General features: G+C 42.3%; 1 protein-coding gene across 2 annotated transcripts in view; it reads right to left on the bottom strand.

The window, feature by feature from the left end:
- The window catches only part of SPAG6 (sperm associated antigen 6), a 48,059-nt gene extending 24,924 nt beyond the window's left edge, over window positions 1-23,135 (bottom strand). Inside the window, exons 1-4 of one of the 2 annotated variants that reach the window (XM_081882524.1) lie at window positions 22,389-23,135; window positions 21,506-21,601; window positions 7,018-7,184; window positions 2,579-2,762 (exon numbers count right to left, since the gene is read on the bottom strand). In XM_081882524.1, the coding sequence (XP_081738650.1) occupies window positions 2,579-2,762; window positions 7,018-7,184; window positions 21,506-21,601; window positions 22,389-22,413 (472 nt within the window). In that variant the 5' untranslated portion in view covers window positions 22,414-23,135. The remainder of the gene's footprint in view (window positions 1-2,578; window positions 2,763-7,017; window positions 7,185-21,505; window positions 21,602-22,388) is intronic. The other variant, XM_081882523.1, reaches the window with a different exon arrangement.
- Window positions 23,136-25,027: the final 1,892 nt, after the last annotated feature.

Genomic DNA, 25,027 nt, shown 5'->3' with positions numbered 1-25,027 from the left:
CTTAGGAGGTCAAATGCGTGTCAGAAAGCGAAATGGGGTCATGCAAGAGTAAGCCAGCAATTTTTTATATATTAAAAAAACCCTGGGGTTGTAGAAGTATATAAATGTGTAAGTTAAAATGTAAAACAAACATTGTCTGATGAGGATCTACAAGCTTCCAGGGTGTACATAATGTTTATGTGTCAGTGAAGGGAAAACATGTAATCTGGAGGTGGAGGGAGGGAGACAAGAAACATGCATGTTCAAGCTCTTAAGAATTTATAGTAAAAATCTTGGAGGAGTGGATTAGGCTTAGTATGAAGTGAGCTGGGAGGTTAAAAATCTCCCCTCCTTGAAACATACAGGAATTTTCTCTAGAACTCCACCCACTGCTATGTAATGCTTAGGTCTGGAGCTTGCAATGAAACCTGAAAACCTGATCCCTCCAATGCTATGGCACAATAGGGAAGACCTCAATATGGTGGAAAGGGGGGAAATGTACAGTATCCTATTCTCCTCTTCCCCTCCTGAAAATCTCCCTACTCCCCCACTTGCTGGGGGAGTGAGACCACTGTTCCAGGCTGGCTGAGGAGGCGCACCAGGAATACACTGCAATATTTTGTTGCAGGTTCCCCTAGTTTTATTGTATCAGCAAAACTGTGGCCATCTTGGATTTCCATCTTGCATGCTAAAATCCACATTAGTTCAGAGGATTGGGAAGTACATACTAAGATAGTCAAGATGCATCTGGAAACCCCTTAACACCATTGTAAAGGTCTTCCTTTAAACTCCAAGGTATGCCTTACTGCCCACTAGGATTCCAGTACCACTGATTGTACTGATCAGATTTCAGTTCACTTTCTAATTCTTACCTGCAACAATCTGCATGTTGATTGTCCACTGTCAATTGGAGCACTTCAGAAAAGTGGTTTGTGGTTTGGCTCAGCCCCACAAGGTCTGATGTCATTCAGAATCAAAGACTGTGATCCGTATGAGAGAGAGGATTTCCTGATCGGCTGTGTGGTCCATTTTGTTTGCTATGTATTACTGTTTCCATGGACACAGGTTCTCTACGTGTCTGAATCTACAATTGCTTCATGAGAGGAGAAGAGGCATAGCTCTCTAGAAGCATGCTCTGGTAATTTACGAACTCTTTGTAACAAGTATTTTCCCCTGTCTTCTAATCTTCACCGTCTAAACTAGGATAGTGTACATGTTAGAAATCTATTCAACATTTCCTTTATTTTCCTATATGTCTGGTTTTTCCTAAATAAATCTTGCTCTCTTTTTTCTTTTTCGTAAGTCATTATTTTCCCTCCAGTTTATTCAGGAGCTTTGTCATGCAAGCTTTCTGTGATTTGGAAAACAAATTATTCTGATAATTTAGTAGAAGATTTGAAAAATATGGCCAAGGATGTAAGTATAATTCTACGTTTAAAAAAAAAAAAATCACTTGGTTGTTTCTGGTTTCTAAACATACTTAAAAGGAAGTTGGCAGAGAGGAAACAGGGAGCACAGGTCTTATATATATGTTCTACAAAGTGCTAGTTCTAGGCTTGGGAGGGCGATCCTTGGGACACTTTTCTGGGTAGGCCCACCTCCTCTTTGTTTACAGCCCCACTGCCAATTGACATGCCCTCTCCCTCTAAGCCTAATCCACACAACCACTCCAGAGGGAAAACACAGGATAGGGGATGTTGCTGCTTCACCTCCTCACTCTTGTCCCTGCATGCTTGGAGAGGGCAGGTGAACAGGCAATGAGAACAAGCAGGCGGAACAGCAGCTCCCCAGGGCTCCAGGGATCTGCATTTGGGCCCTGCATGGGGTATGGGCCTTTGCAAGCCCCCCAAATCACATAGGTGCTGTCATCATTCAGATGTCAGGTGATTGACAGGTGGCTGGCCCTTGTCCTGTAGGGGGATGGTAGTAGGGAAGATAAGAATCTGGACCACAAACCAGATCCACTTCTCTACCTCTGCTGTACATTCTAGTAATATTATTTGTGAGTTGGCAGTTTATAAATATTCTTGCCAATACACAAATAAATATGGCCTAGAAACTCTATAACAAAGCAATTGTGATTATGGGCAGATCCACACCATACATTTATAGCACTGGACTCCTCGCCAAAGAGTCCTGGGAACTGTAATTACGCCCCACCCACAGAGCTACAATCACTAGATACAAGTGGGAGATTTAGGAAGTAGTGCTTGTGGTTTCACTACTGCCTCCCTTAATTCTTCCCTCACTCCTGATTTATATGCACTTTCTTGAGTGTTCAAATAATTTTGCATGCATTAACTCTGTGTTCCTGCCAACAATTTTGTAAGGTGGGTCAGTATTAATATCCCCATATTCAATTTTAAGGCAAAATTTGAACTGGGGAATCTCTTATCTGTTGTGCTACAATAGCTCTTATCTGCTAATATCGCATCTGAGACATGCTGTCCTATGAAGCTAAAATGGATGTTGCTTGGCCTATTACCTGCTTATTTGGCAATAAAGGAGCTGTGACCATGCTGCTTTCTGTGTTCCCTCTGACAGTTGTCACCATGTTAGCACACACAAAAACATTCTCAAAAGTTAGGAATGCTGTTACCTGCATTGTGTCTCGCTATATAGCCGAGGGCCCAGGACGCAGCTTCCTTTACTCCAGGGTCAAAATCCTCCAAGCAGATGACCAGTGTGTCTAGTGCTCCACAGTCAACTATCGCCTGGGCTAGCTGGGGAGAATGTTTTCCAACTGCTCGCAATACAAACGCAGCTGCTTTCTTGTAGAAGCGCTGCAGAAGCATCAGGGAGAGGAGAATACACTGCAATTATCTGAGGGCTTTTCTAAGGTCTTGCAAGATAGAAAAACTTTGCACTAAACGATTTTATACAAGTTGAGCAATTTGTTCCTATCACACATGAGGGGCTTTCTGGCGTATTTTTCACTGTGAGAATACTGTATATATAAAAGGAGTATATTTGGGAAAGGGCCAGAGGTCAGGGTCAGAGTAGCTGCTTTGCATGCAGAAGGTCCCCATTTCAATCTCCAGCATCTCCAGCTGGGCTGGGAGAAGCTCCAGTCTAGAATCCTGGAGGGTAGTCAAGATTGAGTTTGAGGGAAGGCAGCTTCCTATGTAGGGAATTTTACAGCATGCTCTTGCGAGGTCTCTAGAGATACATTTGATATGCAGCAGATGACTAAACTGGTCTTTGAATGTCCTAGCAGGTTAGGAAACTTTAAGCTAAAAGTGCAACCCTGCTTCCCCCAGCATGCTACATTGTGGTTTGCCCTGTAGAAGCCAAGCAGAACCTCCCTCTCCCCTCCCACAAGCCACAGTCATGTCCGTATACTTTATTACAGCCAAGCAATATTCCCCAAGCAGCAACCCATCTGTGCTTTGAAGGGACTATCCAACAGACTGTTCGTTCTCAGGACCCATCTATAACTCGGAGTAAAAGTATGAACAAACTGCTGGTTTGAAGTACAGCATTGGCAGTGTTTTTAAAGGAAAACAGATACTCAGGAGTCAGATACTCCAGTTCTTTCATGTCTGGGAGAGTGAAAACAAGCTCCTCCAGACCGCTCAACTGGACATCCCGTTTTGGGGGCTGTGCTCTTGAATAAGAGCATAGTGCCCAAAAATGAACATTTTGGGGGTGTCGTGCTCTCGAACAGGTCATGTGACTCACGCAGTGAGTGAGCCCCAGAAGACGGGCGTTCCAGTTTCCCGCTGCAACACATTGGAGGGTATGACTCCTCCCTTCCACCAGCTGTCTAAAATGATGGGTACTGTGGGGGAACCACAACACCTCTAGAGGCGAGGGTCCATTTCTCTATCGCACAAAATGGTTGGGGCCAGTTGTATTGTGCCTGAACCAGGGCAAAGTCACAGCTGACTTCCCCGTCATCCTGCTATACAGTTGTACCTCAGCTCCCAAACACCTTGGGAGTCTAACGTTCCAGCTCCTGAACGATCAGAAACCAGAATTGAGTGTTCTGGTTTTCGACCGTTCTTTTGGAAGCCAAATGTCTGATGGGGCTTCCGTGGCCTCCAATCGGCTGCAGGCGCTTCCTGCAGCCAATCAGAAGCTGCGCTTTGGTTTCCAAAAGTTTCGAAAGTCGAATGGAGTTCTGGAACAGATTCCGTTCAACTTCTGAGGTATGACTGTACGTATTGGAAATCAGTGTGGTAAAAGGTGGACAAGCTCCACCATTTCAACACAGGCCCATGCAGAGCTTGCCTGAGGCCCAAGGTGGGAGTCTTGTTAGAATAAAGTTATGAACTCAAACAAAAAAGCAGCCCATCCCTGCCAGGGGAACCTGGCCAGCTTAGCCCTCCAAGGCCTGAGGTAAGTGTACCCAGCTACATCGCCCTCTCTGCACAGGCCTGTTTCAACAGATGCATACACAAAGAGGTGAGAATGACTAAAAGGATGGAACCCACTTTACAGATTGTGAGGGCTGAACCAGGAAAGTGAGAGGGTGTGATTTTGAGGTTGTGGTGCAACTAGGCCTCAGCAGGTCATCAGCACCCCTGAAATGATTTGCCTAGCTGCTGTCCATGCACACATATTGCAAAGAATTGTGCAAGGCTTGCATATGAGAAACATACTATCTAAACAAGACTCCTACTTTTAAAAATAATGAGAAAATACCGTAAGAATGGTCAGTGTGAATAGACCTTGATCTTGAAACAGGAAAAAATAAACCCTGTCAGCAGTTGCTGCGTGTCAAACACCAACACTACAAAGACTGGCTATGAAATGTTGCAAAATGTTGATGGTTGCTCAGAGGACAACAGTTTAAGAGTGCCAGCATTATTATTAGCAAGTACTTGTATGTGCATCAGAGCATGCATATTATTACTTTCAAATAATTATGTTTTAAGCAGGAGGCTGTGTTTCAAAGGCTTTTTAATATCGGTTGGTAAAATCTGCAGGGAGGCCTATCTATGCAATTCCCATTCATTTCACTGGTGCCTGCACAGCAAAACTCCCAAAGGACTGCATCCATTATTATTATTCAAAATGAACTACTTCTGAAATAATACACATTACAAAGCATCACAGACCCAGGGGCTGGGCTGATGTCACTGCACCAACACGCTTCACACACTCAGAGCCAGCTCAGGGATAACTTTTAGCATTGGAGAAAAAATAAGACTAACCAAATTTCACATCAGTGCTGAGACTTTAATAGCTGCCACTCCGCTGCCACATTTTATGCCAAACCATGAAGAAATGCCCAAGCAGCTGGTACTGATGTAAAGTCTGTGCACCCCTTTTTCAGTGTCTGTTTACCATAGAGAGATTTTCAATCTTACCAGCTATCTTCCTAAGGAACCATTTATCTGAGTAACAAGCAGAAGAAAAGATTCACTAGTGAGAATGTTTTTATAGCTCAGGGCAAAACTGAGCATTTTTGACAGGGAAAAGATTTTACAGAAAAACAGAAGACAACGTAAGATCAGACAATAAATACCAAAGCAGCAACACAAATTTAGCTGAAACACTGCAGGGATGTGAGAAATACCATGTTCGGTACTTCATTCATTCTAGAGTATTCTTGGTTCCAAAAGGAAGTTATTAGTTCACTGATAGGAAAATAAGTATAGCCAGAAAGCACAGCTTATATAAGGAATTCTGGATTCCAAAGAGGGTCCTTGTTTAAAGGAGAAGAGAGCAGGAACAAGCAGCATTCTATGCAAGCAGCAAAAGGGCGAGGATGAGAAAACCAAGGACTGTACAGTGGTGCCCCGCAAGACGAATGCCTCGCAAGATGAAAAACCCGCTAGACGAAAGGGTTTTCCGTTTTTCGATGCGCTTCGCAAGACGAATTTCCCTATGGGCTTGCTTTGCAAGACGAAAACGTCTTGCGAGTCTTGCGGTTTTTTTTGCCCCCCCCCTTTTTCTAAGCCACTAAGCCGCTAATAGCCTTTTAGCCGCTAAGCCTTTAATAGCCGCTAAGCCGCTAAACCTCTAAGCTGCTAAGCCGCTAATAGGATTGCTTCGCAAGACGAAAAAACCGCTAGATGAAGAGACTCTCCGAACGGATTATTTTCGTCTTGCGAGGCACCACTGTACAGGCAAGACGTAGCTGCCCTGCCTGATGCTTTGCTGGTGATTTTAAAAGACATGGCATCCCACACCAGGTTGGAACCTGGAAACCCTAAGACTACAACTCCTATCATCCCTGATTATTGGTCATGCCAACAGGGGCTAATGTGAGCTGAAGTACAACAAGATCCGGAGGGTACAACATTACAATGGGAAACATTGTAACAGGTCCTTAAAGTCCCTTTTCTGTCAACTTCATTGAGTTGGTCTTTAAAAAAAGAAATAGCCGGAGGATGCATGTACCCCAGCAATCTGGTGCAAGACCTACACCATGTCACAAATGCCATGCATGTCGTACACTATTTCAAGAAGATCAAAATGATTGAACTACTTGACTATATAATACAACCTATTTATCAGCAAATATAAAAGTTTTAAAAAATATTTTGCTACTCAAACACAAATACATTTGATATTACACCGCTAAGGGTTTCTAGACTCTCATGTGTTGTGGTATAATTTATGCTACAAAATTTAGTCTTACGTGCATTTTACTCAGTCACTGTTAACAAATAGCTAATTACGGGGTGGGTTTTTTCCAGTTATTTCATTTATAAAACAACCTTCTCCATGCCATCACTTCATTAAACAGTTCAGGAAATAAAATTACCAGTAATATACTTCAGCTAATGAAGTAAGAATAAAATCTTTTCCTTTTTTTTTAAAAGGGTCATTAAATTACAATTATGGACACCTTCTATCAAGAGGGATCAATGCACTAAGCATGTATGTTGTGGCAATGACGAAACATGAATCTACAGAGTCTAATTAAGACAGAATAGTTTTTCATTAAAAAACATAATGTATACAATCTATAAAATATACTGTACATAAAACAGGTACATATATTAAACATAAACATAAGGCAGAAGATTTTAACGCCATATGGCAGTGAGAAAAGGCTTCTTTAAGAAAATAATAGTTCCTTACATTCTGCTCAGCCAATGAATACACGAGCTGCGGAAGAATATCTCCCTTAACTACAGCTTCTGCCAGGTCATCATTATAATTGGCAAGTCTCCCAAGGGCCAAAGCAGCTGTCTGTTGAATATTTGGAACCACATCCAATAGGAGCGGCCTCAGCAGAGCCATTACACCTGAGTTATGAGAAAGGAGGGAAAGTCCACACAGTAATTAGAAAAACGAATCAAATGCTACTTTTAAAAGAGAAAAATAAAACAAAACACACTGAATGCTAACGTTAAGGAAATCTGCTGCAAGTAAACCTAAGCTCTGTGTTAAGAACCATTCCTGGAGTACACATTTTACCCATCCAAAGTGGGCGACACCATTAGGAATTGGGGTGAAATTCAATTCAGTTCACAATTAAAGGCCAACATACCTAATTTGCCCTTCTTGAAGCATATGAGAACCAAAACAATATGAGAACCATCCTTTGAAATCCATATTTCCTCAAAATTTGTGATGCATGTCCCCAAGCGTGCATATATTAGGGGAAAGTGTGTGTTAGCATGAATATAATGGTGAAGAAGAAAAAAACAAAAATGCAAAGACACAGTAATCACAACCTACGATATAGTTTTATACTGCTAAATTATTAAACTAATTTTCTTAGATATTAATACTCTACTAATGTGGCTTGTTGATATTGCACAAATGCAGCTGGTGAAGCAAAAGAGACCATCTGATGATGTTCTTGCAGGCTTCCCATAGGCATCCGATTGACCACTGTGTAGTGTAGTGGTTAGAGTGTTGTACTAAGACCGGAGACCAGGATTCACATCCCCTCTCAGTCATGAAGCTCACCAGGTGACCTTGAGCCAGTCACACAATTGTTATGAGGAATAAACCGGGAAGGGGAATAATACGTGCCACTCTGAGCTCCCTGAAAGAAGTGGGGGGTATAAATTGAATAATAAACAAACAAACAAACTCAACCTATACCACATTCTTCAAATCCAGCAAAACTTCCAACCGCTTAAGTCAGCTTTTTAGTCAATATTAAGAACACTTCTTCAGCACAAACACACAACAGTCGGTTTGTAGTTTTTCACTGGCCAGTGATTCATTTCTAGAAAAAGAGATGCGCCAGATCTAATCTCTTCCTGTAAAGTCACATTCTGGGACACAGAAACCTGTCACCTAATCTCAGATACGGTTTTGACTACTCATAGTGAAAGGAGGGCGCCCATGGGGAAGTTTCCTCCAAAGCAAATGCCACCTTCAGTGTTGGAACTACTGCAATCCCAATAATGGAGCCGTCTCCTCCCTTCATTGACGCTATTTGCCTTAGGAAAAGAGTTGAAGAAATCCACACATCACCTCACAAAAACCAGTTTCCACTGGGTACACCACAGTGGTCTGAAATTTGCCTGTGCCCGCTTCCTGTGTGCATGGCCACCTGGTGGTGTGCAGCTGCTGACACATGCAAAACTCAACTCTTTGGCACACAGCTGCACATTTCTTGGGGCACCCAAGAAAGGTCACCACTTCCCATGGCTCCTGCTGAACACAACCAGCTGGCTCTGGAGAGGGAGCTGCCACGTAGGAATTCCAAACAGCTTTGTGCAATATCAGCTTGAGTGGGTAGACTTCTATCCTCTGAGAGAGCCCTTGTCTGGATCTGTTGTTGAATGACAACCTCTATTGTCAATCAGCAAGATGCTCACCCTCCCCCCCCCAAACACACTGTATTTGAATGACAGGTGTAAAATTTAAAATGTTCGGAAGCAGAGAGAACTAGCTTAAAATCATTGGGGGCGGGGAAAGAAGAGGATTAGAAAAATGGAGATCTCAAAATAGAGATCTGCATTATCTCAAGAGGATTACAACTGGTTCTTGTATGAGAAGAGGAGGCTATCGGCTTTTTCTCTGTGGTCACTTCCCATGCTGTAACCAGGAACACTGGAGCAGAAATGTTTGCATGTGGGAAGAGTTGGCACAATGGTGACTTTCCATGCCAATACTACATTTTTGTCTGGGAATAAGGAGCAATGTCCCATGTGAATTTCACATCCTAATGTCAGCAGAGCATTATGGGATGGAGTCAAAAGGAAGCAGTAACCACATTGCTCCCAAAATGAAAGTACTGCCCTTTCAAAACAATGTAATTTAATCAGCAATTTTGGTCTTCTTTTTTCCGCCTTCTTTTTTTTGCTCTAGTCTTTTGTAAAGTAAGCCTGTACTTACTCAAATACAGTGGTGCCTCGCAAGACGAATGCCTCGCAAGATGAAAAACGCGCAAGACAAAAGGGTTTTTCACTTTTTGCGTTGCTTAGCAAGACGATTTTCCCTATGGGCTTGCTTCGCAAGACGAAAACATCTTGTGAGTTTGCTTCCTTTTTCTTAAAGCCGTTAATACCCAGCAAATCCGCGCTCCGCAAGACGAAAAAATCGCAAGACGGCACAACTCGCGGAACGAATTAATTTCGACTTGCGAGGTACCACTGTAAATTATCTGTTTTAAGCATTCCCATCCCACCCATCCAAAAAAACATTCCCAGGACAGTACATAATAAAATATGCAAAATAATGTAAAATACAACAACAAAATTCAGTAAAATATTAGGAAAATAATAAAGCACAGGTGTTCTAAAGACACATGTACCCAATATGCATAAGACTGCACCGTTGTACATTGTGGTAATTAATCTGGAATAAGTATGACATTCCATTTGTACTCACATGCAAGTCTAAATTCCCATCTTACCCAACCACAAACAAAAGGGTGAGAAAATTTGTCCTTTAAAGATTTTAAAGGGCAGTTCATCTTTGTTAACAGTCTTAAATATGAGCCCACCAATTTACTTCAACTATCTTGCAGCCACTACCCTAAAATAACCTAGTTTACCCAACCACTATGGGCGATGAGCTGCTTGGCAGTTTATGATTAATTACAGGAACCAGAGTAAAATGACTTAGTTCACAGAAAACATGTCAGTGGGCTTAGGTAGGGAGCACTAAGCCCTAAACAAAGGTTGTCACTGTGAACTATCTGGAGATGTTCCAAGGACACGTGAGACCTGTTGTAACATCATGATTTCGGTGTTTTTTTAATGTTAAGCTTCTAGATCTCAGCATTACACTGAGTATTTTGAAAACAGAAACAGTGCATGTCTCAAAAAACAAAATTTGAAATTTGAAATAACTAAATTTAATGGGAATTTTAAAAATGCAACTCCCTTCATTATCTCAAAAAGGATCTGCAGTTGGTGTCTGTGGTGTGCAAATATGTTTAATTCAAACTGATAAATGAATTAATTAGTTAAAGGGCATATGATCAATAAAAATAATTTAATTGGTTGTGCAGACCTAGTTAATTTAGGAAACCTAAAAATAGAATAGTACTCACCTCATCTCACTGTGGTGATAACAGTGTTCCAAATATCTAAATGATTTTTAAAAGGTGGTCTGATTCTGTATAGAAACATATGCTAATATGTTTCAATTACAGCAAAGAAGAAATGTAAATAAAAAAAATCCATTGTGCGGTCCAAAACTTAAGTATGTGTCATATCAGCCCATCAGAGTGTCCTAAAGGAATAACACCACATTGTGCTACATATATGAGAAACAACTTAACTGGGGAACAACCTCTATAATCTATTCCCTTCGGATAGCAATTATAAGCAACCCTCAGCGACTCTTGTTTATTTATATACTTAATTACAGTAGCCCTCACAGCACTTGTGCTGAGTCAAAGCTAGACAATGGCACAGTCCCTGTGCAAAAGATTTAGCATATGCCTACTGTGTGATGCAAGGCTTTTTGAAGCAGTATGTTCTGTAGATAAGTGAAACTATCCAGAGAGAATACCAAAATTACTCAGTGGTAGTGTTCAGCCACAGTTTCTGACATGTACTTCTGATTTTCTTTTTATTAAAAAAGAAGCCCTGCTGAGCAGGAAAAAAATAAGTCACTTGAATGAAAAGAACAAATATGAACTAAAGCTTGAGTTTATGTGCATAATCAAGTGCCATGATAGCAGTTTATGAAGTTATGAACAATATGGAGAGAGAAATCTTTCTCCCTCTGTCATAACACAGGAACTCAGGTCACCCAATGAAGTCAATTTACAGTAGATTCAGGGCAGGGGAAAAAGAAAATGCTTCTTCACACTACACATAATAAACTTAGGGAATTCACACACATACACCAAAGATATGATGATGGCCGTTGGCTTAAATGACCTTTTTAAAGGATTAAACAAAACTCCTGGCAGCTGGGCCTATCAACAACTAGCTAAATAAAATCTCCATCTACAAAATCAGAATATTTCTGAATACCACCACTAACAGGAAATGACAACCACCTTCATGTCCAATTTGTAAGCATTTAGCAGGCCACCACTGAAAGCAGAATACTGGGCATCTTCAGCAGACCTTAGTCTCATCCAGAAAGGCTTTTCAAAAATAATCACTTCTTCTTCTTCTTCTTCTTCTTCTTCTTCTTCTTCTTCTTCTTCTTCTTATTATTATTATTATTATTATTATTATTATTATTATTATTTTGCCGCTGCTATTGCTATTATTAACATCACTTCCAAAATATCAAAATAAGACATGATAGAGGAAGGTAAGCAATATACATTTAAAGCAGCCTAGTTAAAAGGGAAACAAAATGCTATCTTAAAAAATAAAATCTTTACAGATAGAAATCCAATTCAAAATACAATAAGCTCCATAAAATATCATTAGTACCTAAACAAAAGAACGGAGAAAGGAGCTACATCCTCACACCCCTCTCTCCCCTGCAACACAGCAACCACTTCCAAAATGCATCCTTAGCAATCCTCCCTAGCCAAGCCTCACTCTCATGCGTTCTCATCATTTAGAACACTTGTGAACAACGTTCTTGAATGAGCACACCTTTACCTTTTCCCACATCAGAAAATATCTGCCATTTGTCCCAATGCACTCGGAGAATACAATAGCAAAACCTGGCCAGTACCCCTGAAACCTGATGGACCCCAAACTAAGACCTGGTGGAGATTGGGACAAGAGGAGAAAATTTTGGAAAAGCAATCTCAGCCCTGTCCAATGCTGTGTCTTAGGTGAGGCCTTAACTAATGGAGGGAAAGGCAAAGAGGAGAAACAGAAGAATGAGGTTTTCAGAAGGGGGCGGGAAGGATTCAGACCAACCAACCAGGAGGTAGGGAGAAGTGCAACGTCAAAGTGTGGGAGTGTCTAAACCCATTGTAGGATAACAGGTCAGAACTGTGGTCACCAGACACAACCTGACTTGTGTGCCTTAAGGTAATCTGTTGTCTTCAGGTGCAGCACACCAGGGGTGGGGAACCTTTTTGGCTCAGTGGGACAGTCTGTTAACTGTGAGCCCCACCCCTGTGAGCGAACTTTGAGGGGTAGTTGATTCATGAAGTCAGCTGAATGACAGGTGAGTTGTCCCTCCGACCTGTCCAAATCCCTGTGCAGTCCTTTCCCTCAGGCTGCAAAATGTCTTAGGATGGTCCTGGGGAGACAAAACTCTCCATCCATAGAAAGCTGCCTTATACAGTGGAATCTTGGTTCTCGAACGCCTTGGTACTCAAACATTTCGGCTCCCAGTTTTCGAACGTTTTTTGGAAGCCGAACATCCGATGCAGCCATCGTCTATTGTTTCCAAGGCGCCTGCAACAATCGGAAGCCGCGCCTTGGTTTTCGAATGTTTCGGAAGTCGAACAGACTACCAGAATGGATTAAGTTTGAGAACCAAGGTACCACTGTACTGAATCAGACCACTGGTCCATCTTGCTCAGTATTATCTACACTGACTGTCACGTTCTGCATGCAAAGTGGAAGGGTATTCTACATTCTGAGAGTAATCTTATATTCTCAGGAGAAAGATAAAATCCCAGTGGCACTTGTGGACTCTAAGAAACAGGGGGCTCTAAAATTCCCCTACAGTTGATTGGGGGAAGAGAGGATAGAGATAGTTTCAGAGAGATTAAATGCAAGCAAGAAAACACTGCTGGAAATGTGCCTGCAATCAGCGCTGACTGGCTCAGAAGAGATACTTCACCACCCCCATTTTAAAAGGCCTGGCCACCAGCTGCCTATAATGATGCATATTGAGACCAAACCTCCAGATCTGAAACTGCCAAAAGGATATAGATATGCTTAAAAGGCAATGCCTGAAAGAAAATATTAAACGCAGAAACAGACCCGGAACATAAATCACAGCAGGGCAGAAATAAAAAGTTGATGGGCAAATTGCTTGCCAATATTTTAGCAGCATTTTCATCAGAAGACGTGCTTCTCCCCACCCCCACGCCACCTCCATATGTCGGGACCTGAGCATCCAACATCTGCAGCCTTTCATCGGGCTGAAGGGTAGCACTCCCAAGAGAACACAAGGAAAAGTCTACATAGGAGGATATGGTGGCAAAAGGGCTTCTAAACTAAAGGCATCACATTCTCCCACATACGACATAATGCTCCCCCCAAGAGGAGCTCTTCCCTTGAAGGCTGCATGTTGCCAGCTGTGAGACATTCAGCAAGGATGCCTGCTTTTACTGCCGCAATGGGATGGGAAATGACTTGCTGACTTTTCAACGCTACAAAGCAAAGGAACTAGACTACCTTTCCTTCAGGTGTTGATAACTCTACGCAAATGGAATGGTTCAAATTGACCCCCAAAGCCTTTTTTATCAGTATTCAAATTACAGGGGGACAGTAATTTTGTGGTGCCCTCCCAGCTACCATTTTTAGAAGGTGGGGTATGATTTAGCTAATATTGAGAGGAGGGACAGGGGATGGAATATGGATTTCACTAAAGCGCCCCCTCCTTTCCTCCTAGAATTCAAGCATTGGTTTTTATACACTGTGGTTCTGCCGCAAATGACAGTGTGCTAGGGATTAAGCCACAGCTGAGGATCTTCCCCTGGAAACTTAACAAAGACCAAACCTGAACACTGGGCGGGGGGTGAGACTTAAATCAACATTGGGATTATTTAAATTCCCATGTTGTATTGTGGCATGTTGACTCATATTTTATTTACAGATTTGAATCTTCGTTTTAGTATAGCTGCCTGCCCAAACCTCTAGGGACAGGTGGGCAAGTAGTCTGATAGAGGAATATACAGATAATGAGTCTTCCCCCTTCCTCTTCCTCTTCCTTCTGTAACATGGAACCCAAACCACATAGAGAGGATCTCTGCATATGTTTGCATTCACTGTAAAAGTGCAGAGACCTGTCTGTGCAAGGCAACTGGAGGCAACTTGGGCTATTCTATTTTTAAACTCAGTTAGTACCATATATCTGTTATCACAACTGCCAACTGTTACTGAAGGAGCAGAACAAATCCACAGCAGGATCCAAGATTAGTATCCCAAGAAACATAGCAGAGAATCCAATTGCCTGTGCAGTGCAGCTTCTAAACTGATGGGTAGTAAATTTTACTCAGAGTAGACCCACTGAAATTAATGGACCTAACATAGTCACATTCATTAATTTCAGCAGGACTACTTGGAGTAAAACTTAGTTGAATACCGCCTATATATTTATTTATTGTGTTTACATTTTTTTATTACTTTTCCAAGGAGCTCAAGGTGGCCTACATGGTTTCCTCCCTCCTCAGTTAATCCCCACAACAAGACTATGAGGCTGGTTAGGCTGCAACACTGACTGGTCCAAGGTCATCCAGTGAGCTTTGTGGCTAAGGGGGGATTTGAACCCTGGTTTCCCAGGTCCTACACTCTGACCTCTACACCACACTTGGCTCTCAGTATTGTTACACCGCCTTTCTGAAAATTACCAAGGTGGCATAGGCAGATCAAGGTCAATAAAAACATCACAGTGAACAACGCCACAGAAAAATTAAAAGGTCAAATTTAAAAGATGTGCCTATACCTTTTCTAAAAACAGTTGCACTCTGAATAAATTTGCTGGTCTCTTCCTCACTGGGGATAGTCATGTTCCAGCCCCTACACCAAATAATTGATTGTACTCTTGTGCTGGGATTCCTTTATTTGATAATAAGCACATCAGAACACCATTTTATATCCTACTTCCAATTTCAGAGAGCGTCTGCACTTTTGAAACTGAAACAACAGTGACAAGCCCAAGAGAGGGAAGAACCAGCAGACTCAGGAAAACCCCAAGGTTTTCAGAAGCACCCAAAAAAAAAAGTATGGGGGGGGAACCTAAGGGAGGGGAATCCCAAAACAACCCAGTGAGGGACTATACACACTCAGTGGGGACAAAATGTGTACTGATTGCTGGGGGGAAACAGAAACCAAATGCTAAGAAAGAAGAGCTAAAAAGGGAGGGAGACAAACAGATATAAAAAAGCTTAGACAGACCAATCTCATTGTCTGGATATGTCATTTTCTGGCTCACACTGAGAAGCTATTTTTACATGTCCTCAGGGATGGAAATGAGAGCTGCCTATGGTAATTGATGGAGAAATTCAATATTTTAATATAGCTACGATTGGGCACCAGTGTGTCCACGCCACACACACAGCAGCAGCAAAGAGAAGACTTCCCACTCTTTCTAACTCAGTTCTTATTTAGTACAGAATATTAAAAGAACAACCCTACAAATGCCAAGCAAATGCAATTAATAGTCCATTTTCCAAAATGGCTTATGACAGACAAGTACCGTAATGTGTAGTTCACACTGCATACTAGGCTCTGACTGGTTCATAACAACCCTGCAGTGTTGTCCAGTGATATTAGATCCCTTACTGCTCATGGGGAGTTGAACTGAAGCTGAGAGATTGTAACAACCCTTGATTTTGTTCCCCGCATTGCAGGCTGGGCAGTAGTAAACAACAACTCTCCAGTATAACTCACTGCTTTACTCCTATCACTCCTAGAAGGGCTGCACTGCAAGTAGCTTACAGCAGCCCAGCAATGTCACTGTGAACACTGCAAGGCAGAAATGAGGCTAAGGCTGGCTTGCACTTCCCATCAAGAGTCTCACATATCTCTCAGGTTGCAGCAAAGGTCATTCTACTTACATTGCCCTCCCTCTAGGCCAAATCAAGCATTCAACTGCATGCCGCAACCTTAAGCTGTGCTGAATGGATGCAGACTGGTTACACTTTTAAAATGTTCAAAAACTACCGGTACTTCTTTTTTATTTGCAGATGGTTTAAGACCCAAGTTAGAGCACAGACTTTCTTGATATTAATTTTTGCTTGTTTTCAATCCCCTTAGCCACAGGATCAGGTCACACACACACACCAGGGACACAATACAACATTTTGTTGTGTGGCCCTACTTGTTCCCTCTGATAATGAAATTCCAAGGGCTTCATCAAAGCTGAGGCTGTTGAAGTGGCCAGAGACCATCTTGGCTGTGAGCCCTGGAAGATCTGCTCCCTGCTTTTCTGGCCTGACTGACTGACTCCAGCTACAAAAGCTGCTAGACAATTCTTGTGGTATTGTTTAGGCTGTTTTGTTGGGGGTTGTTGTTGTTAACTTATACATATTCATTTTTAGATATTATTAGGGTTTATGTGGAAATGATTTCAATTTGATTGTGTACTTTCTGATGTGGCTTATTTTTTGTTTGTGGCTTTTGTTACGTTTGTAATTATGTAAATCTTGTCATCTTGTGAGCCATCTTGAGCATGGTTTTAACTATGGAAAGGCAGCATACAAATAAAATTATGAACATGATGGTGAAGTTTTATTCCTCCTGTAGCCAAAGCAACAAAATCCACACATAAGAGGGATGTATCAGCAGACTTGGAGGAACATCTAGGGTTTGTAGAATTAAGAAGCAGCAGCAGCCCCAAAAATCGGTTCAGTCAGGACTGAACATGGGGAACAGAAAACTGGGTGAAGAGGGGAATGGAATGCTGTTGAGGAGAGCATGGCTGGCAGGCTGAAAAGCTGAAGAGGAGCATGGCACTCCATCTTGTTAATGTTAAACCGAATTCTACCGAAAAACCAGTATATTAGATTAGAATTGGGTCTAATGCAACCACGCACTTCTGGTGTGGATCAGTAAGACAGCACAGATTTCTTCTATTGTGGGGTAAGCTCTGATTACAAATTAATCATGGATGACCTCCATGCTGTGCTCAGGCTCCCCTCTCTCTCCTAATGCCTGGTATGCTTATCTGATTTAATCCTTACCTGGCACTTTGATATAGCCACTCTAGGGTGTGTGTTTTAGCTTATATACTGTTCCAGGCGACAGAACACGAAATGACTTCATGACTGTCAGAAGGCCAGCCAATCTGCACAACCAGCAGAATCAGGGGCATGCCTTCCACTAGGCTAGGTGAGGAGGCAACCTTAGGTAGTAGCAGCAAGGCGTTGGCAGTTGTTTTATGTGCCACGTGGCCTACCCTGCACTTACTGCTGCCCTCGGGTGCAACTGAAGACACCCTCCCATCACTAGCATTTCATTAAGATTCAATTGCCAATTTGCCTGCCTTCTGTATATGGAGTAGTGGGTGGAAATGCGGGTGAAGGTGCATCTCCCCTGCCTCAGGCAGCAAAATATATTGGGCCAACCCTGGGAAGGAGTTGACCCCAGGCTCAATTCTCTTATGTTGGTTGTATGTATACAGAGAAAGCTCTTAGTGATAGATAAGCTGATAGCAGAAGGAGATAATCACAATTCTTTTCCTTTTCAGTGCCATATAAATAGCCTCATTCCAGGCTTGGTTTTTATTTAGAGGCAGCATAACAGATTTCTCTGTTGTAGGCTAGACAAGTGTTTCTCAAACTGAATTTCATATTCCTTTATGGAAATAATTAACTACGCTCATTTTCTGCCGTAAGAGTTTCTAGTCAAAATATGACCACTGTACCAATTCATTAGTCAGAAGATTTGGACAAGAAAATCCTACTTTTAACAACAACAACAAATATTTAGTCAAGAATAATCACATTGGAAAAATATGTTATGATGCTTGTCATTTCTTTGTAGGTTAATTTAGTGATGAAGAAATAGATTAACAGCACTGGAAAGAGCTATGCATGAGGGTGTGATGAGGAGTGTTAAGCACCTCAAACCAGGGAGGCAGAATCTGTATTCCCTGAACACACTGGTAGAAATACTGACATAGTTCACCATTCCATGCATGGGCCTTATATTCTGAGAAAGACTGAAAAATATGACACTAAAATGTGCTGCTTCACCTGATTACTACATTCGTACCTCAGAAGTTAAACAGAATCCGTTCTGGAAGTCCATTCGACTTCCAAAATGTTCGGAAACCAAGGAACTGCTTCCGATTGGCTGTAGGAAGCTCCTGCAGCCAATCAGAAGCTGTGGAACCCGCATCAAACGTTTGGGTGCCAAAGAACACTCGCAAATCGGAACACTCACTTCCAGGTTTGCGGCATTCGGGAGACAAAAGGTTTGACTCACAAGGCGTTCAAATTCCGAGGTGCAACTATACTGAGTAAAAACTGGATTTCCCAGTTTGGTTAGTTGCAGTTTGTCAAATGTCCTTACTTAAAGAGGTTGTTCTTGTCTTGAAAGGATATACAGTATTTCCTTCTACACTACATATTTGTAAATCAGACCTGCACAACTTGTGGCATATGGGAAGCTCAGTTCACTAGCCACGTAGTGTAGTGATAACCCCCTCTGCTTTTGAAGATCCAGACTACAGCAACAAAAAGATTTACTGGGCTACAGGTAGACCACTGTATCAGGGCGTGTGAGCTACATTCAGCATGGTGGGTGGTAAATGTGCAGGCTGGGTCATCAAAATTCTTTGCATTGTTTCAACATACAGGTCCCTTCCAACATGAGAAGATTCCAATATACTCAGAGGTGCTGCAAGAAGTATGAGAAATATAACTGAAAAAGTGAAAAGGATACTTTTTATAGGTGAACATATGATTTAAAATATTATCACCAGTTTTTGAACAATACATTTTTCATCAGCCATAGCAACCATATTGTTAAACACAATGTTTATTTATATCCCTCTTTTTCCTTCAGCATTTAAGAACCAGCTTGTATTTTCATACTTTCATACTTCACAGGCTGCAATTCTTAAAAGAGTTTCCTCTCTTGCAATCGTTATTTAAATCAGATTTACAGATTACTGTATTATTTTTTTAAAAATTGAAAAATATCACACAAGTGAGATATCCTGAGATGTACAAGTATGGGGGTAATATAAATATTACCGTAATCATTTCTCATTAACATTTAAAAGTTATAATCTGAAATTAGAAGGATTTCAGTGATGGTGAGCGCTATTTTCAGGGCTGGAACAAGGGTTCTTTTTAGAGAAACAGTTTTTTCAAGTTTAAAATTTTTTCATTGTATTTCTACAGTGGATATTGCACCCTTAAACCGTGATCTGCTGTTTTTGAAGCAAACACCTCCATTATGTTTTTTTAATTTAAAAAACCTCCTCAATGAAGGTTACACACATTACAGCCTTGTTCTGATGCCTCTTATCCACAAGAGTATAATGCACAAAATTATAGCATTTTAAGATAGCTTCTTACAGTAGGTTATAAAGGTGACAGCTATTTTTTTTGTATGTGTCACCTTCAAAGCCCATCTTAAGAACATACCTTAACATGCTATAATTTTAACACAAAGCCCATTGATATGAAAATGTGTTTCTTTCTTCTTCCTTTTCCCAGGGCACTTCATGATAAAAGCTCAGTTTTGAAAAGATACATCTTACAAAATTGAAGAGACATATTACCAGCTTAAGAATTTTTGTAAGCTTACTGATATTGGGGAAAAAAAGAACTAGGTTAGGAATTTACTAACAACAGGGTAAATGTTGATAGTAGGAGAACAGGAGAAGGATTGGTTGGGGAAATCCTGAAAGGTTGCAAAAATGCATAAACTCACAAAATTTGCATGGTTGACTTATGGCAGACAACAGATGAAAGGATTTCAGGAATTAGTGGCTTCAACTGATTTAATTTATGAAAATCAGATATAAGTTGAACATTGACAAATACCGTATATAATGAACATGAATGGATCCAAGAGCTCTTACATCGCTCTTGTAAGACATCTTCTATATGCAGGGATCTTTATTATTATTTTGTATTGAGGAGTATTCAATCATGTCAGAACCTACTCCATCTGCAGTCTGACAAAGCACAGTCTAGTTACAGGTATAAACATCAGTTGCTGTTTGTGAGCACTATGCCATGAATAGTCAATATGGAAGAAATCAAGCACGTGGGATTACACACACACACACACACACACACACACACACGGCCACAAGTACAAATCATGTCACTATTTATAAACTACAGATCGGCTAAATTAGAAGAACGTGCATTTTTATATTTGGTGAGGTTCTTAGGATTGTTTTAGCATCACCATCGTATGAATATGGTTGTTGTTTTTTTCAGAAGTAGCCCGGCCCCCACTATGTTCTGGGACATGGGACTGTAGCCTAGCAGAACAATCCTTTGCATATTTACTTGGAAGTAAGTCCTATTACATTCCATGGTGCTTTGTCTCTATTAACTGTGATTAGACTTGCAGTCTAAAACTAAAAATATTAAAATTTAAATAGATCACTCTCCAAGTAAGTAACATTTCTGTAATCTGGCCTGGGAGGGAGGGCAGTAAATGACTCCTGCTACGAAAGCTGAGGTTGCTGAACACACTCTTGGGCTGGGGTATTGTTTAGGAGTTATGAGGGAGCCATTGCTGCTATTGATATTTTAAAAACTGCATCCTTATTTTAGATTTTTTATTATTTATGTTGAAATTGTGCAATTTGATTGTGAAATTCTTTAATGTTTTACTTACTGTTTATGGCTACTTTTGTTTTACTGTAATTATGCACGCTTTTTCATGTTTCACCTAGAGCATGATTTGAACTATGGAAAGACGACATACAAATAACATTATATATGTGTGTATGTATGTAAACTTTGGCAACCAAGTTTTGGACTATATATATGTTTTAAAGATTATAAAATTAAATTAAAGTAAAAACCAACATAAAACTTCTTTTTGTTTCATAGGGATGTCTTCTTCTCCGGATATAAGATTTGCTTGTCTGGGAAAAATCGTATTTTAGAAAAGCAGCATTGTGAATTCTAGAAACAGTTTGTTTACTCTGTTGTTTCAAGCAGCACCCTGAGAAGGCAATTGTTAAGTACTGTACAATTAATACCTGTTTTATACCCTCCTCTTCTAACAGCAATGCCTAGAATAGAAAGACTTGGCACTGAGTGGTGAATTGCAGTCCCCACCCCTGCTCTGTCTTTCATTACTTGAAATAGCCTGCAAACAGCTTGTAAATAGTCACACATGTGGGGAGTTCCCTTGCTGCAATGTGTGGCTATATGAAGCAAATATTTCAGCTGACTTTAATGGATAGACATATGTCTTACCTGCTCATTTTATTGGACCATCTTTAAGCTATCTAATAAGGAAGGGGACTTCAAAGTATCAGACTGCTCTCAGTTCTATGGCAAGATAAACAAAAGGATTTGTACATTTTTTTTATTCTGAAGCACTGCTTTTTGTTGTGTTTGTTTGTTTACCTGCATTCTGAAGAGTCTCGATATTTTGCGGCCTAGTAGCAAGTTCTGCAACAGTCTGAACAAACTGCGTTCGGGCTCTTTGATACTGCTCAAAGACTGCAAAGAAGGCAGAATAAGTGCATTTCAATGAGGGCTTCCTATCACACGCCTTCACACATTAGATACAGGCACAGATAAGCAGGAAATGTATTGTGACACCTTATAGAGTCTACAGACCAAAGAAAAAATGATGACAAAAGCTGTCCTGAGCAAGAAGCAAAGGCTGTATTCCGAACCCTACTGGTAAACGGCATTTCCGTGCACTGCTCTGGTTCCACAGAAGCAGCTTAGTCATGCTGGCCACATAACCCGGAAAAACTGTCTGTGGACAAATGTCGGCTCCCTCGGCCAGTAAAGCGAGATGAGCGCCACAACCCCAGAGTCGTCCGCAACTGGACCTAATGGTCAGGGGTCCCTTTACCTTTACTTACCTGTGAGTTAGCCCCACTGAATTCAACAAAACTTATTCTCATGGTTAAGGTTTATTTCCATAAACTTTTATAGGTTGACTTTATGACTCAATGCGGCTTACAGATTAATGGGGGGAGGGGGTTAGAAACCAAATTACAACAGTACATAATAGAATAAAATATAAAAACAGACAATTCATGGCAAGTAGACTCCAGTGAGTTCAGTAGCAAATACTCCTAGGAGGATTACTGTTCTGTCCTGTGTACACATTACCAGGACTACTCAGAAAGTCTCATTTAATTCAATGAGGTTTACTCGCAGGGAAATGGAAGCGTCTGTTGCGTGGGCGCGCTCCCCCCCCCCTTTCCTTTTCTTTTCAAGAAACTGTAAACCCCAGAAACCCCCAGTACACAAAACCCAGCCTTAGAAATACCTTGCAAGACCTGCCTCTGACTCATGGCTCTTGATGATCACCCACTTCCGAGAGCCTCGGCAGCGTCCTCGTAGGGTGGTGTCTCGCCCCCTGGATCCCCCTGCGGCCTTGAGGGGGTCTTGCTCCTCCGCTTCGCCTCTCCACTCAGAAACCCGAGCGGGTCCTGCAGCTCCACCTGCCCCTCGGGCTCCGCGCTTCCCCGTCTTCCCCCGGGGCCTTTTCAGTTTGGGCCGCGGTGTGTATCCTTCTCCTTGGCAACCGAACGGAAGGCGGCGCCATCAAGGGGCGGGAGGGAGGCCGCGGCCTGCGCCTCATTGTGACATCAGGCGGGCGCGGAGCGAGAGGGCCGGCCAGCCGGCGGCGCCTTGCGCTAGGCTCTCGCGCGGAAGGGCCGGCGCAACGCGATCCTAACGCAGCGTTCCTTGAGCCCTTTTTCTCCCCCTCCCTCTGCGCTTCTCCAGCTCGTTGGGAAAGGCCGCCAGGCGACGTCCTTGCCTCTTGGATCTGCAAAAAGAAAGTCTCTCCCTGCTGAGGTGTGGTTGGCTGCGATCCTGGTTAGGCGTACTTTACCCTGCACTAAGTACACCTGATCGTTGCATCTGAAGCAAGTGCGAGTCAGCAATTGCCATTAAGGCCAATGGGAGGTGCTTGAACATAAGAACGGGGGGGGGGGGGACTGCCTTACACCGAGTCAGACCATTTGGTCCATCTAGCTCAGCACTTGCCTACCTTGGCTAGCAGCGCCTCTCTAGACGGAGCTCCCTCTCCCAGAGATGCTGGGAATTGAACCAGGGACCTTCCAGCATAGAAAGCAGTTGCCCAGGCATCGCTCTGGGTGTGCGGGTGCCGCTTGCAAGGAGGCACTGGGGAGTTTGGTCATGAGATGGGTTACTTGTGATCTTATTATGGAAGACTGTAGTGATGAGCCTTTACTGCGCTAATCCGGCTCGTCTGCGTTTGGAGACCTTGCTGCGCACTCTGCTCAGTGGTTCGCGCGCGGGTTTCTGCCCCCAGCTCCTGCAACGAGATCCTCAGCCCCTCTTGGCTTCCTCCTCGGAAGTGTCTGAGTCTTTATTTAAAAACAAACCATTGCCTTTAAAATGGTTTGTATTCGGAGCAGCCCTGGAAGGTAGGTCATTCTTCTAGACGGGTTTGAAATGAAAGACAGCGATTTTCCCTAGTGAGTGACCTGGCAACCGCTAAATGTCTCCTCCGAAGTCAGTCCTATTGGATTCAGCAGGACTTACTTACTCCCCGGTAAGTAGAGTTAGGATTCCAGACTTGGTCCTGTTTAAGTTCAACTCTCTTTCCTTCCTAATACTGCGGTTCATTGCTGCGTGGATGCGATCCCCAGATCAGTTAAATCGAAGCATTTGGCTCTGATCGTGTATTACGTGTATCGAAAGGCTAGATGGACAAAGCTGCAATAAAGTAATAAAAATGAACATCGACTTTGTTTTACCCATTCCCTTTTCTCTATTTCTCTTGTTTTCTTCTCTCTCCCCTCACAAAAATCCCTCTCCACGTTTAGTAGTCCCCTCTATGTATTCAGTGAATGAATCCGAGGTGCTCGCTATTTAACTATTTGTAACTTTTTAATGCGCTTCCTATAGCCGATATACAATACCGTGCTGGGCTTGAGCTAGATGCGAAGTTTAAAGTAAACGCTCTTGTCGCGAATCGACAGGGCATTGGCCTCTCCCTGGGGACGCTAGTTTACCCCTAAACAGAACTATAGTTCCCAGCACCCTTAACAAACTAGATTCCTGGATTTTTTTGACATTTTTGGAGGAGGGTGCTTTAAATTTATGTTGTGTGCACAATGTCAGACTATCGAAGGGAAGATTCCCCACAACCCGAAACTCACTTTCGTGTGTTCCTCTTCTCTCCGCAGCCAAAAATCCTTAAAAAACAAACCAACCTCTAATGAATGAGTTTCTGTTCCTTCTAAGGATTTAAGCTAATAACACGGTTGTCCTTCTGAGTTTAATTTTAATTCTCCATTTATGTTGTGGATACTCCCCCCGCCCCCATATGTGACATGAAAGAGAAAGGAAAGCTCAGTAAAAGAGCTTATGCGGCAAGCCTTGCAAACTCTCTTGCCATTGTCACGCGAGGGCCACTTCACACGTTGTGCAGGAGGGAAGCGTTTCCGACCAGAATCCCCCATGCCGTGCAGAGTTTTACATTCCCCGCCCCCCGCACTCAGGAACGCGTCTTGATAGAAGAACTACTCCGTGTGCCTGACACCTGCGTTTTCTTTCTGGGTTGTGCCTGGCGGGTGTCGCTGCCGGCCAGGGCTGGAAGCAGGATGACGACCCGCAGATCCCGACCAAAAGTGGCTCCTGCCTGGTCAAATCCTCTGAGCCAAAGTTTCTGACTCTAGCTGATCCTCTTCCAGCACTGGAATGAATGCCTTTGGGATTCACATGCACCCCGCTCTCCGGATCTTGGGACTCTGAACCGTCCTTGAAAGCAGCGTGGCTTTTCTTCTCCCTTCTTCTCAACTGGAATAGATAACGCTCAGGTCTTTCATATCCCTGTCCTGCTCCTTCCTCGTTAACATATATGCTCGAATGACACTGTTTTTTCCTTATGGGCTCCCAAGCTTCAGGGTGTGGAGCTGAGATTATAGCTGG

The sequence above is a fragment of the Podarcis melisellensis genome (assembly GCF_964234715.1).
Source record: "Podarcis melisellensis genome assembly, chromosome: 12".
Taxonomy (NCBI): domain Eukaryota; kingdom Metazoa; phylum Chordata; class Lepidosauria; order Squamata; family Lacertidae; genus Podarcis; species Podarcis melisellensis.
Note: the sequence above shows the minus strand (reverse complement) of the source record. Positions and strands in the feature narration are given on the sequence as shown.